The sequence below is a fragment of the Hetaerina americana genome, unplaced genomic scaffold (assembly GCF_022747635.1).
Source record: "Hetaerina americana unplaced genomic scaffold, ioHetAmer1.1.p SCAF_3, whole genome shotgun sequence".
In the NCBI taxonomy this organism is placed as follows: domain Eukaryota; kingdom Metazoa; phylum Arthropoda; class Insecta; order Odonata; family Calopterygidae; genus Hetaerina; species Hetaerina americana.
The window spans coordinates 17,294,245-17,310,558 of NW_027286874.1; the positions used below are offsets into that span (position 1 = coordinate 17,294,245).

At 38.5% G+C, this 16,314-nt stretch overlaps 1 protein-coding gene across 1 annotated transcript in view; it reads left to right on the plus strand.

Annotated features, from left to right (window-relative positions):
* The window catches only part of LOC139690374 (lipid scramblase CLPTM1L), a 56,130-nt gene that overhangs the window by 13,245 nt on the left and 26,571 nt on the right, over window positions 1–16,314 (plus strand). Inside the window, exons 4-5 of the mRNA XM_071587804.1 lie at window positions 5,684–5,856; window positions 7,904–8,062. Of these exons, the coding sequence (XP_071443905.1) occupies window positions 5,684–5,856; window positions 7,904–8,062 (332 nt within the window). The remainder of the gene's footprint in view (window positions 1–5,683; window positions 5,857–7,903; window positions 8,063–16,314) is intronic.

Sequence of the window (16,314 nt, forward strand, 5' to 3'; positions counted from 1 at the left end):
GCAATAGGAGAGGTCGAATTTTATCCAACTTTATTGAGGATTTTAACCTGTTTTTATTAAATAGCGGCGAAAAAACCCGCTTTAACAGCTTCAATGGGGAATTCTCAGCAATAGATCTTTGTCTATGCTCGAGAAGTCTAGCCCCAAAGCTGAAAATGTCCACCCACAACGATCTCTGTGGGAGTGACCATTTTCCTCTTCTACTCGTTAAGGAAGACTCTTCGCCCACCATTTCAAAACCTCCGGAAAAGTGGCGTATTAACCGTGCGGACTGGCCACTTTTTAAGCGTACGTTTACATATAAACACGACGCAAGTTTCGACGCGTTGCACAACGTCGATAAACTAAGTTCAACGCTGTTGGCGGCAGCTACCAAAAGTATCCCTCGTACGTCCGGGAACATTAATCGAGCTCCTGTCCCCTGGTGGAACGGGGAATGCGACCGGGCGATTCGGGCGAGGAAAAAAGCATTAAATATTTTTAGAAAATATCCCACGGCAACTAATCTGGCATCGTACCGCCGCCTGAGAGCGCGAGCTCGAAGGGCCGTGAAGGAGGCCAAGAGGGCTTCCTGGATAGAATACGTCTCTACCATCAACCATCGCACGCCGCTTGGTCAGGTATGGGACAAAGTCAAGAAAATCTCCGGGTCCAAGGGCTCATTTGTCATCTCGCCATTGCTTGTTGCTGGCCGGGTGGTTAATTCACCTGCCGAAATAAGCAACATATTTGCCAGTCAGTTCGCGGCCAATAGCAGTGACGAGGGCTATGCCGCGGACTTTGCGAACCTGAAGAGGCGATGCGAGAGAGTCCCTCTCAATTTTGGTGCAGGTCCTACAAGTGAATATTACAATGAGCCTTTCACGTCCTGGGAGCTTAAATCCGCCATCGAAGACTCCCATTACACCTCGCCAGGGGCGGACGAAATCCACAACGCATTTCTCCGGAACATTCCGGAAACTGCGATTGGGGAGGTCCTAAATACCCTCAACCAACTTTGGAACGAGGGCAGTTTTCCAAATGCCTGGCGAGAGTCCATCGTGATACCAATCCCAAAACAGGGCAAGGACAAAAATGACCCGAACAACTACCGTCCCATATCTCTCACCAGCTGCCTGTGCAAGGTGATGGAACGGATGGTAAACCGACGTCTCATGTGGTGCTTGGAGAGTCGACACCTGCTCTCCGACGCTCAGTGCGGCTTTCGGCGTGGCAGGTCCACGACAGACCATCTGGTGCGCACTGAGAACTTCATCCAGGAAGCCTTTCTCCACCGTCAACACGTCATAGCAGTCTTTTTCGACCTGGAGAAGGCCTATGATAGTGTGTGGCGATGGAGAATCCTCAACACGCTCCACAAGTGGGGATTTAGAGGCAACATGGCCCTATTTATCAGAAATTTTTTAACTAACCGCCTTTTTAAAGTAAGGACTGGGAAGCACTTATCCCGATCTTTTACACAGGAGAACGGGGTACCCCAGGGTTCAGTACTGAGCGTGACGTTATTTGCCATCGCCATCAACGACGTGGTGGAATGCATCAATGCCCCGGTGATGGCATCGCTCTATGTGGACGACTTAGCCATATTTTGCCGGTCGACACGACTGCCAAACGCTTCCAGGCAAGCCCAGGTGACTCTAAACAAACTGGGAGAGTGGTCGCGAAAGAACGGATTTCGTTTCTCCATGGAGAAAACGAAATGCGTGCACTTTCACCGTCTTCGCGGTTACCACGTTACCCCGACCCTAACCCTGTTGGGTAGGATTCTTCCATTTGTGGAGTCCGTCCGCTTTCTCGGCATGATCCTGGACCAAAAGCTGAACTGGCGGGAGCATATCCGCGTGTTACGCGAGAGGTGTCGCCAAACCCTCAACGTTTTAAAGTTTTTAACTCACTCCACTTGGGGAGCAGACCGCTCCACCATGCTTTTATTGTACAGAGGCTTGGTGCGATCCAAACTGGACTATGGTTCCATAGTGTATTCCTCAGGACGAGAGTCTTACTTGAGACCACTCACATGTGTCCACAATGCTGGGATACGGTTGGCCACCGGGGCATTTAGAACAAGCCCAGTCCCAAGCTTACTTGCAGACGCAGGGGAGCCTCCGTTGGAAACCCGCAGGATGATTTTAATGGGCAACTATGCCTGTAAAATTTTATCAGAGACAATCCACCCTTGTTTTAACATAGTTTTTAACCAACGGTTTTTAGACTTATTTAACAGGCGGAGAAGGGCAACTAGGCCCTTTGCCGTTCGTTTTAATGATTTTATTAATGAGGTAAATTTTACATTTCCTCAAATATGCCCCGTCTCCTATGCTAAGTATCCGCCTTGGTTAACACCAATGCCGGATATTAAACTCATTGCCAGTGCACGCCGCAAAGCCAAAACGACCGATTCCGAATACCAGCAGCTCTTCAGTGCCGTCCTCAGCTCACTTTCTGACTTTGTCCCAGTCTACACCGACGGGTCAAAGTCAGAATCTGCATGTGCCTATGCGGTCGTGTCCCACTACCATGGAGTCGTGAGGAAAAAACTGCACACTTCTTGCAGCATTTTCACAGCCGAGCTGTCAGCCATAAGGACGGCCCTAGGAGAAATAAAAGAAAGCAATGGCTCTTTCCTCATCTGCACCGACTCGTTGAGCGCCCTAAAATCTTTATCGGCCTTTGCACCTGTGCACCCGATAGTCCAGGAGATCCATTATACCCTGTTGTCCCTTCAGAGAAAGGGGAACAGGGTCTCCTTTATATGGACTCCTGGTCACGTCGGCATAAGAGGCAACGAAAAAGCTGACCAGGCAGCGAAGGATGCCCTTCGACAACCGGAGACCGACTCCACCTTGGTTCCAATGGAGGACGTGAAGGCCGCCTTGCGGAACTCGGTCCTGCATCAGTGGAAGGAGACTTGGCAGTCTCTTCAAAATAATAAACTCAGGGCAATAAAACCGGTCGTTTCACCATGGTCCTCTTCCATCCGGAACATTCGGAGGGAAGAGGTCATGATTACGCGCCTGAGAATAGGACACTCTGCCCTCACTCATTCGTACCTCTTTGCGGAGGTAAAAGAACAGCCCCGCTGCAATGAGTGTTTCCAACCCCTGACGATAAAACATATCCTGACGGAATGTACAACATACCAAAGGGTCAGAGACATGTTGAAGATAAGGGGAGACTTAAAAAATATTTTAGGGGATGACTCTGGGTCTATAAATCGAGTCTTAACTTTTTTAAGGGCAACCGGTTTAATGGGGCAGCTTTAGCTTCGGAGCGCATAATTTTAATGCTTTTGATTTTAGCATTTTCCTTTTTTTTTTGTCTATTTTATTTATTTATATATTTATTCGTATTTATCTGTTTACCTATTCCTAGTTTAAAAGGAACATAAGTTTTACGTAATGACAGTGGTGCAAAATGACCATAGCTGTCGACGCACCCTACAAACCCCTAAAACTACTACTACGAATACAAAAGCAAGCTCAAAATATGCAGCATATAATGAAAAAATCCTGGGGAAAAACCATTCGTATGCAAAGGTTTTTAGCTTTAGGAATTTTATGCTTTCCTGGCTATTCTGATAAACTCAGGCGCCAAAAACTCAAATACTGACAATGCAAGGGAAATGTAGAAGTCATACTCGTATCCATTGTATGAAATGGGGATCAGTCGCTTCTGGAACATCATTTGTTTTATTCAATTTGATGATGCCAATACTTGTGCTCAGCTCATGGAGAGTTATAAGGCTGCTCATATACGAGACCTTTGAGCAATGATCAATAGTAATTTGGCAAAACATTATAAGCCAACAGAGCATCTGACAATCGACAAGCATCTTTTTGCATACCGGGGTTGAACTAAATTCACTAAATATATTCCATCAAAGCCAGCCAAGTATGGAATCAAAGTATCTACATCTACTTGATATCCCGCAAGCCGCCGCAAGGGTTTGTGGTTGTGGTGTTAGGTCACCACCCGTAAATAGGAACAATAGCACATGCAAAATGAACAACATGAAAAACTACACCCACAGCAGCGTACACATACATAGAACAACAAATTGAGATTATCGCTTGACCTCAGATGGGATATGTACATATAACAGGCACTAATACGCATTTTGTTTGCAGAATCTATATAAATGCATCTCCCTACATTCTGTGATAAGTTTTTTCTTTCATGAACTAACTGTACAAATGTTTCTAATGAATTTGTTTGAATTTTCTTTGCCTATTTTCTGTGTACTATGTGTGGAAGCTGTATCCATTGAAGTTAGCATTATATTTGTACAGTGTAAGCATGTAGGCACATTATCTACCAGACCAACCCATAGAGCATTACTTATGAAATTATCATATGCCCAAATAATATAACAACCCATTGAACTTGTTTATCTATTCATCTATGTCTCCCTGCAATGGAGGAGAGGCCAATAGTTATAAAAGGCTTGCAATTTACACTATTACCCCATCTATTATGACATTTGGAGTCATCAACTCATCTCTTCAGGTCAGATTCAGAATGCATACAAAAAGTTAAATGCATGTAATGGCTGCAGGAAAAATCTTTGAGTCGAAAATGACATTTGCATTATACTCAAATATTGATATAGAATCAACTATACTTTCAATTGTTCTTGCTAATGTGGTATTTGGTCATCCTTGTTAATGTGGTATTTAGTGAGGAAGGTTTAACAGTCTTTAACAGGCATTTTAATGATCTCATCAAGCTCAAACTGAATGAAGACTGTCCTGAGTTGAAGGATTTTGTAGGAGGAATTCCTACATGAATTGGGAAAGCCAAAATAAATTCTGTGAGTTAATATTTCCTTCATGAAATTGTAGAAGAAATTCTTCAGACAAAATATTACAGCGTCTCAGGTGATGAAACTAGATTTTACAGGGAGAGAACATTGCAACAATTTCAGAGTGTAAAAATCATTCTCCTTGACAAATATTATTTGGTGTTTATGTAGTGATGATACTAAGACACAACAAGAATATTTTATGAAATACTTGAAAATGTCTAGTATGATACCTAGTATATGTCTGAAAAAATTGCAAAATAAGATATTTTCAGTTTTGCACTCTTTAATAAGTAAAATCATATTTTGAGGTCTACATTACAAATTCTAATCTTTACCCTCGCTTGTACTCAGCTAGGGAAGGTTTGTACCTTTCCAAGGTAAATTGTATTTCTGTGCCCCAGTCCCTACTTCCTCCTGGTAACCCAAAGTGGCAGAAAAATTTTAATCTTGAAATGTTGCTTATTATTGGACTGGTCTAATGCAGTTTATTTTTATCATCTTCTACCATGCTGTAGAGAGTAATTCATGTACTCAAATCTTGTTTGGTGATAAAATACTAATCAGAATGAAAGTGATGAAGTTGTAAATTGATGTTGCGATGAAAACATTAGCAGAAATTCTCTTATTGAGTGAAAATACCTGTCATCATTGTAGAAAAATATATATTGTTCTTGGCAAAAATTTTAGGCTTCTGTCCTCTATTTGCCAACCTAGTGGGAGTACCCTAATCTCTTTTAGCTGGTTATATTATTGAAACCCTATCAAGCATTTTTTTTCATTCCATTGCATGCATAAAAATGTTTATAATACGTGAATAACTTAAGACATTTTATAATTTTTTGTAAATACATATATTTGTGTGTACCCATTACTATCTAGGATATTCATCCACATCAGAAGGCAAGAGCGAAAGGACAAGAACCTCAAGGCCTTTATAAGTTAAATGAAACACCAGTTACTCACTTGAAGAGTAGAGTTGGCTTTTCTATTATGACTGAATATGCTTCCTTACCTGTGAAATCTCTGCCTCCTGAACTTGGCCCAGTACTAAGGTTTGTTTCTTCAAAATCCTGGGATTAAGTTATATTTACGCAAATATAATTAAGCTAATAGGGTATGTGGCAGTCCAGAGGGTAGAGCATTGGACTACTGACTGGAGGGCCCGGGTTTGATTCCCAGGGATACCTCTGGGCACTCTCAGCTTCACCCAAGCTGTGTGATTGTTTTGGGAGCCAGATCTTCCTGGGAAACCATAAGCAGCACAAGGAAAAGAAATGATCACCCCTATCCTGAATTTCACAGACTGTTTGGCTAAATGAGAGTGGTGATTACTAAGTGAGCTCTACCCTCGCATATCCAACCAACCATCAGGTTAATTATTGTGGTTTTTTAATACAAGCTAAAAAGATACTTTAACTTGTATGTATGATATCTTTCATGTGTTAATTTTCAATTCAAGAAATTCAATGTAATATATGTGAACCTCTTAAATTTGCATCTACATATTCTTTTTATATTTTGCTGAATCATTTTCACCCATTGCCTGTGTCAAATAATTGCCTTTAAAATTCTTTTAACTTTGTCATAATTGGTTTTATAGTACATACAAGCTATTGTATCAATTATTGTTAAAAAAATATAATAATGAGGTGTTAACCAAAGGTTCATTAACTTAAAAAATAAATATGCAGATATGCTCACCTGTCATTTCATAAAATATCATCATATCAAAATCCATATATTGTACAAGTATTTACTATAGAATACATAATTACTGATTATTTTTGTAAAAAATCTTGGTGAGTTTATAATGCATTGTTAAGAGTGTTTGTCAGACTATGACATACTTTACAGTAGAAAGGGTCAGAAGTTGTTTAGAATTGTGCAATCACAGGGGCTGTCATCCATGTGCGAGCAAAGTTCATTAATCATGCCCATGTTCCTAGATGCGCAATATTAATCGAATACGAAAGTTTCAACCTGAAGTCACACTTGGGACTAAGCCTTTCATAACTTGTCAAGACTTGAGATGGATTTCAGAATAAATTATTTTTGCTAGTCATGGGTTTCAATTTAATTGTTGATTTATTTTAATTTATGCATGCTAAATAGGTGTAAGACTCATGCTTTTTGTTGGTATCTGATCTTAACTTTGAATTTCATAGCATTTTGAATTAAGTGAGAACATAACTGTGAGATTTGACTTCAAAATGAGTGAAAGGAAAATCTAACTTTTAGCAAACTTAATTTCTACTGGCCTTCATGCTGTCGTGAAAATGTATTCTCTTTCATTTTCTGCCCCGTTTATTCATTTTTCACCCTTCTATCCTGGCCTTCAACATCCAACTACCTTTCAATATATCCTTCATCCACTTTTCCTACTTGTTTTAGATTTACACCAGTACTTCTCTTTACCCACCATATTTAAAACTTCAGAATTCCTCTTGAAATTTTAAGAGCGAAGGGAGGAATTTGCTGGTTTAAACCCAAAAAAGGTAGGAAAAGTGGATGGAGGAAATACTGAAAGGCGGTGGGATGTTGAAGTCCAGGAAAGAAGGGTGAAAAATGAACCCACTGAGCAGAAAAAAAAGACTTTTCAGACAACGTGGAGGCAGGAAGATGTTACAAAGTAATGAAGAAGGGAATAATGTAGACCAAAGAAAACCTACCTTCAATTGGTAGAGTAACTTGAATAAATAGTTTCAACCTGTTACCATGAGTATTTGCTATGGTTGAGAGGTACACCAGAGGAAGTCTGGAAAGCAAAAGAAACATTTATTCAGTGTAACTATTATTTACAAAGGATGAGTGAGATATTCACATGAATACATTTTATTACTGTTTTTAGAGAGAATTAACTGTGAAATTTCTATATTGTTGTGTCATAAATAAAATTTGTATTAGCAAAGGTCTCTGGACTACATAAATACATCCATTATTAAAATAGAAAGAAAGACTCGTACTTTTCCACAGATTTAAATCTGTGGAAAAGTACGAGTCTTTCTTTCTATTTTAATAATGGATATCAATTACTTCCACGAAGTGAAGCCTGAAACAATAGAATATATACATACATATAGTTATTTTTTTATTTTTTAGGATGTCACCTGAAGGCCTGTATCTTCCTATATTGCAGTATGACTTTTTAAGCAATCGTCTTAAGGACCTTGTAATAGTCAATAATAGCAATTCTAGTGAAGAAGATGGTAGTACTAAAATAAAAGTAATCTACACACCTATTGGAATTGGGAAATTGAGGTAAGGCATGTTTACCATAGGGCCTCTACTCATTTATCATTAGGTGAATAAATGATAGTTGAATATAGGAGAAAAAATGTAATTGTTATTTTTGTTATATAAGCAATATCATGGCAGTCTTTTAGTTCATGATCCCGTCCATGTGGCTCATATTGTAAGCTGCCCAGCATGTGTGCATGCGCATCATTGCTAGTACCATTAGGTCCATGGATACAGTGGTGACCATTTATTCAGGGATTGTCGGTGATCTACATGGGCTTACCATTGCCAATGATGAGCTTGGATGTGGTCCCCTATGAGCTGAATCACTTTTTTTTATACTGATGTTGATGTTGCTCTTACCCACCTTGATGTCTGTTAGATCCCTTAATGGACATTATTTTAGTGCTTAAGCAATTGAAATGAGGTTTCTCATATTATACTCCTGTTGGTTGAAAGAAGATTGAGTGCAATCAGATTCAAGTAAAGGTTTTTAGTTCCATATAGGTTAGGCAGTACCCATATAATATAGATTAATTGTATGAAGATGTGATAAGGTACATGGTATGACACTAATCCCTAAAGGAAGATCACCAAATTTTTAAGAAATTGAAAGATGCATTTATTTTCGAGAATTGATTCATCAATTTTAAGCTTAAACATTCTTCTATTTTTATACATGATTTTCATTTTGGTTGCTGTATTTTTGTAGGTGCTGGGGCTGTTCTTGTATGGCCATGTCATACCAGCTCGCCCCCATGTTGTTGAGGAAGTGTTGTACCTCATCTTTCACCTTGTCATTATTGCTGAAGAAACTTCTGGACAAATGGTATTTCAAATTAGGAAGCAAGTAGTAGCCAGTGGGTGCTTAGTCCAGGCTATAGGGTGCGCGGGTGATTATGTCCCACCCAAACTCTTGCAGGAGGGTGACAGTTTGATAGGCGAAGTTGGGGCAAATATTTTTGCGGGGAAGGCTTATGTCCTAGTTAAACATTCCTCTTCTCTGGCTCTAAATCGTCCATCTGAGTTGTTTTAAATGTCTCATAATACCTGCCAGGATTTATTGTGATCCCGGGAGCCATGAAGTCAAACAACATACCCTGAATCAATCCCAAAACATATTGCCATTATGTTTACCGGCTCACTGTGTTTGTTTGAATGTTCAAAGCTTGGGCAAAGAGAAATGCTACCAGTCATGTGATTGTGTTTCATCATCCATAACATGCGATGATGACGAGGTGAAAGATGAGGTCCAACACTCCATCAACAATTCGGTGGTAAGCTGGCATAACATGGGCATGTGAAGACTGCACTTAAAAAATGCATTTGTGAAAATAGTGATTATGTAGAAAAATGTAGAGGAACGTTCAACTTCAAAATGATGTATCAATTATAGAAAATAATCATTTCTCTCTATTTCTGAAAAAAATGAAGACCTTCCCTTTGGAATATACCTTCGTATATTAATTTGTTCTCCAAAGTTTGAAGCTGGAGGTTTAAAATTAATTTAACTGAGAGGTGTCCTATCCTATAATTTAAAGCTAGCAGACCATAGGCATGCCCCTCATAACCATGGGCTTTCAAAATGATCAGTCCAGGTATATTGTGTCCTTGCTATTAGAGTGAAATTACATACATTTTGGGGTGTGGATATTTGCTCCTCTTCGCACCACGTGGACCGTGTCATGTCTACAATTCCAGGAAGATGCATAGCTCATCACTTGATAGTGGTCAGTTAGAAGTTCTACTATTGTCCTAGTTGACTGCTGTCCAAAGACAATAATCTATAACTTGGCCTTGGTCTTTCTGTATTGAGTTTGTTTTGTCTTAATTCTTGCATGTTCTGTGTAATCTTGCAGTGTTCTCTTAATCTCCACTTCTCTCTGAAATTCCTGTTGAAGGCATAGAAGTGCAGTTGGCTATGAACCATTTGAGTAAATGCTTGCTCTTCTGTTAGTTCATCTGCTATGTAATTTATAGCCTTCACCACATGGCTTATTCTTTATACGTATTTAATTCATAGAGCCACAACATTCCTCTAGTAGACATAATGTTCACCGTGGAGAGTTAAGGGCTTTTACTGCCACCTGATTGTCTTTGCATTTATGAACTTTTCTTTCATTTTGACCAATCTCCTTTATGATATGTAAACAAGTGATTATGGTGTATACCTCAAACTAATATTCTGTTGGACATTTTTCTAAAGGAATTTAGAGCCTTCTGGGTGGACTGTTGCCACACAATTTTATTCTTGATTGCCCTTCCTTTTCTGGAGTCTTGAGTATACAATATGTCATCCCCCATGTTTTTCCTTTCCCTTTCTCTCTCTTGAGTGAAGCTGAGGGTGCCCCAAGGTGTGCTCGGGAATTGAATGCGGGCTCACTGGTCAGTAGCCTAATGTTTTACCATTGGACTACCTTATCCCCAATATGTTATGACTTTGCATAAATACATATGCTGTCATATATCTACTTATCGTTTCCTCTGTAATCATAAATGGTATAGGTTAGCTGTATATATGCAAAAATCGTTAAGTTAGATAAACTCATATTATAATCCATGAAAATAGTTAAGTGTATTCTCAGTTCTGAATGTAGAAACTTAATATAAATCTCCAAATGCTGTTCAATGTTACATGCTTGTGGTCTTGTCATTTCTGTTAATTTTTAGTCAGGCCTACCCTATATTTGCCATCATTACATTTTGATCAGTAATTCAGTTAAATTTAAGGACAGTTGGCAAAGATACCCTTGCATGGAATGTGTTAATTATATTTAGCAATCAGACTCACAGCTTTATTTTAATTTTTAAAGTATGGAGATAACTACATGTTGATATTGACATTTTTGCAATCTAGTTACTGATTGCGGTTATCATATTGTTTATATAATATTATTCATTTATTTTGTTCCTCTACATTACCTAAGCAAACCATTATGAAGAATAAAATCAGAGTATTTGTATCGTTTGTTTGTGATTATTCCTAATATGAAAGAACTACGGTTCATTAGCTCAAATTCAACAAATAAGAACTTAAAATAATTATATATATCTGCTTCGATGTGGCTAGCTGAAGAAGTCCTACTCAATATTTTATGTAAGAAAAAGAGATATACCATATTATAATTTTTCATATGGTATTTTATTTCTTCTGGAATACCTTATACTGCTGTGAAGTAATTATTCTTAGGTGAATTCTTCTCGGGTCTTCCTCCGGGTCAGTGGCTCCATAGCTGCCGACGTTTCGATTCCCGACTTGGTCATCGTCATTAGGGCTGATTCAGCCCTGCCCTGTCAATCAGCCCTGATGACGATGACCGAGTCGGGAATCGAAACGTCGGCAGCTATGGAGCCATTGACCCGATGGAAGACCCGAGAAGAATTCACCCAACTAATACGCCGGGAAAGCACCAGATCTTTCATAATTATTCTTAGTTATCCAAAATGGTAATTCTTTGGTCATTTAGAATAAACTTATCTCTGAAATATGAGGCATTTCAGGTAAGAATTTGAAGAGAAAGAGCATTTGACAGTTGGCAATGATGAAAAACAACCACAGGTACCCTGGTGGATATTCACAGAGACTGATTTCCTGACTAATTTTCTTCCTGCTTCCAAGTTTTTATGCGATGAACTTCCGCAGAAAAGTGACTTCAGCAAAAGGGCCCTCAATTTTTAGGGTCACTACAATGTTCTAAGTCTACCATTCCCTCTCCAAAATGACATTCAGGAGGTTGCCAAGATGCCCTCATTTGATTTCTAAATTATCAGTTTGGTTAGCCAAATTCCCATCTGGTGTTTTCCATGTTGCCTCATGTATATTTTAGTGTGGGAATAGCATTCCACCTATTATTATTATTATCGTGTTCTTGTAATTGGCAAATTCAGTCACTCCAGATCCATTAGCATTATTCTTTTTCTGTAAGCAGTTTCCCTATTGTTGGGTAGGGATATCCTCCCTACCAACCTTGGGATTTCAAGATCCCACGATGATTTTCATACCATATCATGGGCATTCACTGTACTTAATTTTTCCCATAAATGATGGCAGATATACTTGATTTCATCCTTGTTATCTTCTATAGATGCGTGTGCATTATTAATTATATTATTGTAAAGAAAAATCTGCTTGCATATGTATGCAATATAATCTATTATTTACAGACCAGAATGCTGTAACCAGAAGTTTTATGCTGCAATTAATGATAAAACCTGCCCTCAATTCATCCATTTTCATCACAGCTGTAACACTAATTGAATTTAAGTTTTTCTATAATACCTTGTCTTGTCCATGTTATTACTTGAATTAATCTTATATTTACATCATATTTAATTTATTGATAAGTTGTTTCACTTCCTTAGCTCTGGAAAAAATAGTGAATTCATTCCTAATCTGTCATTTGCCTTTTTACGTGCGATATTGTCTTTAAGTTTTCCAGTCCAGCTTTTTCCTTACTAGAATTCACAATAACATTCTTTTTGTAAAATATAATTGATAATAATGTCCAACCCTCAACCTGGAGAACCAAGAACTGCTCCAAGTCTGTCTCATATCCTTTGACCTGTTTCCTTGGGTGGCCCTTCCAGGTTCTTTAACGATCACCAGTATAGATCTCCAGTTTATTGGGATGTGCTAAACTCTCTGCCACAATAAGAAGGTGGTGCATAGAGAGGGTAATAATTATCTTTTGAATCGCAGTATTTGTAAATTTGAACATTCACCACTTGAATTTTATAAATAAAATGCTCTTGAGGAGTTGCATCATGCATCCTTGCATTTATCATTGTCTTTATCAACTTAATTGTTTGATTAGTTAAAAAAAGAAAAAGAAAGAAATCACAAAAATCGTTAAAGTTTCTAAGCTGTGCAGAAGTGAAAGAAATAAAAAATCAGTAATAAATCGGTATAGTGTATGTCTCTGATTTTTTAATGGCTTTGTTAAGGGAAAACACTGAATAAATCAAACATTGCTTTGGTAATACAAATTTAATAAAGAAAATGAAGGCTTAATGAAGGAAATAAATTTATGGGATGCTTTTTAATAGAAAACAACACTAAGAAAAAGGTGGCGAAATTAGTTTTGTCCTGATTTCTTGAGATTTCAGTGATTGGAGTCAGTATCTCTTGAAGAGTCTCTTTGGACATCTGATTTTCATACTACTGAGAATCCTGTTTTAGTTATGATCAGAATTCTGTCAACAAGATTTTAATTGATGTTCACATTCTAAAAACATTGCAATTCTGTTCAAGTTTGGTCTTCTTCCTTCAAAATTGGAGAATGAATTTAATGTAATGTGTGTCTTGTCTCATCACCATAGGTAGTCTTTCTAATAAAGATAGGTTTTATAGAGTTCCGAAAAATTTTTATTTATTATTTATTGTATAAACTTCATCCATTTTGAACTACTTGTTTTACTCTGTATTTTATGATCTTATTTCCTCACACATACTAACCCTAATACCAGTATTTGAATCAACGTCAAATGTGCATTTCTTTATTTCAAGTAGTAGGAGCAAACTGCGTGAGAGTTGGTTTTGGTAGCACCACAATCTAAAAAACCCATCTGGGGATGATTAAGCCGTCATGACAGCTCACCGCGGTATCAGACAAATACACAGAATCAAAGCAAATTGTGGTCCCATTCGAGCTCATGTATGCACAATAGTAACCCCAAGAGTGTCTCATATAGACATGATGTAAATGTTTAATGTCCTATAAAGAGATACCATTGTGCTTGGCAGGCAAGGAGTGGTGTTTAAGTAGGTATGCTTGATTTGAAGTGAACTCTATTGATGGACGATCAGCTTTCTGGGCTGGGCCACTCAAGGACTCTGTCATTCTTTAGACTGGTAGTCCTGACCCACAGCTTATGTGAATGACCTGGGCTGGAGTAGGCTACAAAATAAGCTGCATGGTTTCTAAATTATTCTATGCTTAAGTCAAGTCCTTCGATGTGTCATAGTAAATTCTGTACCTCTTAGTAATTCTCTCTCTGTCCATGAAACTAACCACCTCTACATTTCACAAGTTTCCATTCCAGAGATGTGAAATACTCCATCTCTCATTCACTAACAACTCACATCCACCATGTTTCATCCCTTCATACAAAAGCTCCATTCCTTACATAATTAAAGTAATGTTTATTCAGTATTATACTGACACAAAGTCTCAGGGCCATATATTAATGCTAATATCAATGTATACATTTAGAATAATTATAAAAAATTTGAATTTTTTAAATTTGTTGTTGTACTATGTAATATAGCTTCTCAGTTAAACACTGATAATGTAAACAAGGATTTTCATGGAGCAATTTTACCTAATATCAACTTATTCATCTGTTAAAGTGCTGTTTATAGTCTGTTTACTCCTATATCACTGTAATCACTCGTCCACATACATAATATTGGAGATATGGAAATCTCTGATCAAGTACTGCTCTAAACTTTTAATGACACATTTTTTTAATTACTTGGGGTAAAATGATGAGGTTTTACTGTGGTTCTGATTGCTATGGTAATTAAATGAGTGGAGCATTTCGAGGCACATCTATGTTTCCTGGGTACAATTTTAAGTGATATCTATTGTAAGTGGGTCGCAGTAGTCCAGGGGTAGAGTGTTGGACTACTGCCCGGGTTTGATTCCCAGGCAAGCCTCTCTGGGCACTTGTAGCTCTCCCCAAGCTACGTGAGTTTTTGGGTACCAGATCATCCTGGGAAACCATAACCGGCACAGGGAAAGGAACTGGCCCCCCTACCCTGATGTTTGAATTTCACACGCTGTTGGGCTTAGCACTGGCTGAATTCTAACATATGGTCAATGGTATCTATTCAATACAGCATTAAAAATATTGATGACCTTCATTGCGATCGAGATGGTGGGGTGGCTATCATATGGGTGAACTCTACCATCACTGACCAAACCGACCTTCAGGTTGATTACTGTGTTTATGGTTTTTATCTATTGTAACCCCCAGCTTATCCCAAAATATGTGATCCTATAGAAGAGGAACCTATCCCAATATGTGATTGCTGCATGTAATATAGATGGGCGATGATTTTCTCTACAATGCGCTGATACTCTTTCCTTGTCAATTCGGTTAATACTTCTACTTTCCATTTGCAAACCTGCCTCCCGAGCCTTATCTTTTTGAATAGGATGCTATACTTCATAATTGCGCTTTGCTAAGCTAAATTATGATCAGTCTTCATCTGCTCTCAGGAGACTGTGTGAATTGATTACACAACAATATAATCTAGCTGATACCTATCTGAATCACCTGGCATTTTCCATATATACCTATGCCTTTTATGGTGTCTAAACCAAGTGTTGGTAAAGACTAACCCCTGTCTCCTATAGAAATAAATTGCTTTTTCCCCAAGGTGATTCCTCGTATCTAAACCGTTGTCCCCCACCTCATCACCATCTCTTCCTTTGCCTCTGTCGCATTCCAAACACTATTAAATATTTCCATGGAGGAACACGCGCGATTATGTCCTCTAACTGATCCATACCCTATTGACTTTCTCCTCCTTTTGATTTCTTGGTGGCATGTATGACTGAATAATGACCAAGTTCGTTCATTGGTCAATTCACTTTGACACTGAGAAGGAGGTAAAACAAAAATCGCTAGAAGGCCTAAAGGACATCCCGTTAAATGAATTTCTGAAATATTTCGAACAATGGAAGCATCATTTTGAGAAGTGAATTGTGATCAATGGGGAATACTTTGAAGGTGAACAAAATTTAATGTAAATATATTTAGAACTAAAGAATCTTTAACAAAATTTCTGTTATTTTTGGGTCCTCCCTCAAAGACCAAAAATATGTATATATTTCCTCTTTCTATCTCTCGTGCTATATTCTTTAATTTTCTTGTCCTCAACATTGTCCAAACATTCCAAGTTCCTATTCTAACTAACTTGGTCTACTTCGGTGCCGCTGCTGTCGGTTTTTCTTTGCAAGGGTTTCATGAGATGATGACTGTGGAAGCCTTGCCTCTACGACTGCGGGGGCAATTGGGTCAAGTGCCGTAGTTGTCAGGACTCATATTCTCTATAGTGTCCATCTTTATATTTTTGGGAATGATAATTGAGGTGGTTTCCGGTTGCCTTCTTGAATAGTGATTTTAGCGGGACACCATCACTCAATGGCCACCCGACTGGGTTCAGATGCCTTTGCAGGTGCCTCACTTAGGAACAGATGCTACGTGGACTACCTTTCGTCTGGCTCCTATCCTTTGACCTATGTGGCATGGATGGCTCTACCAAG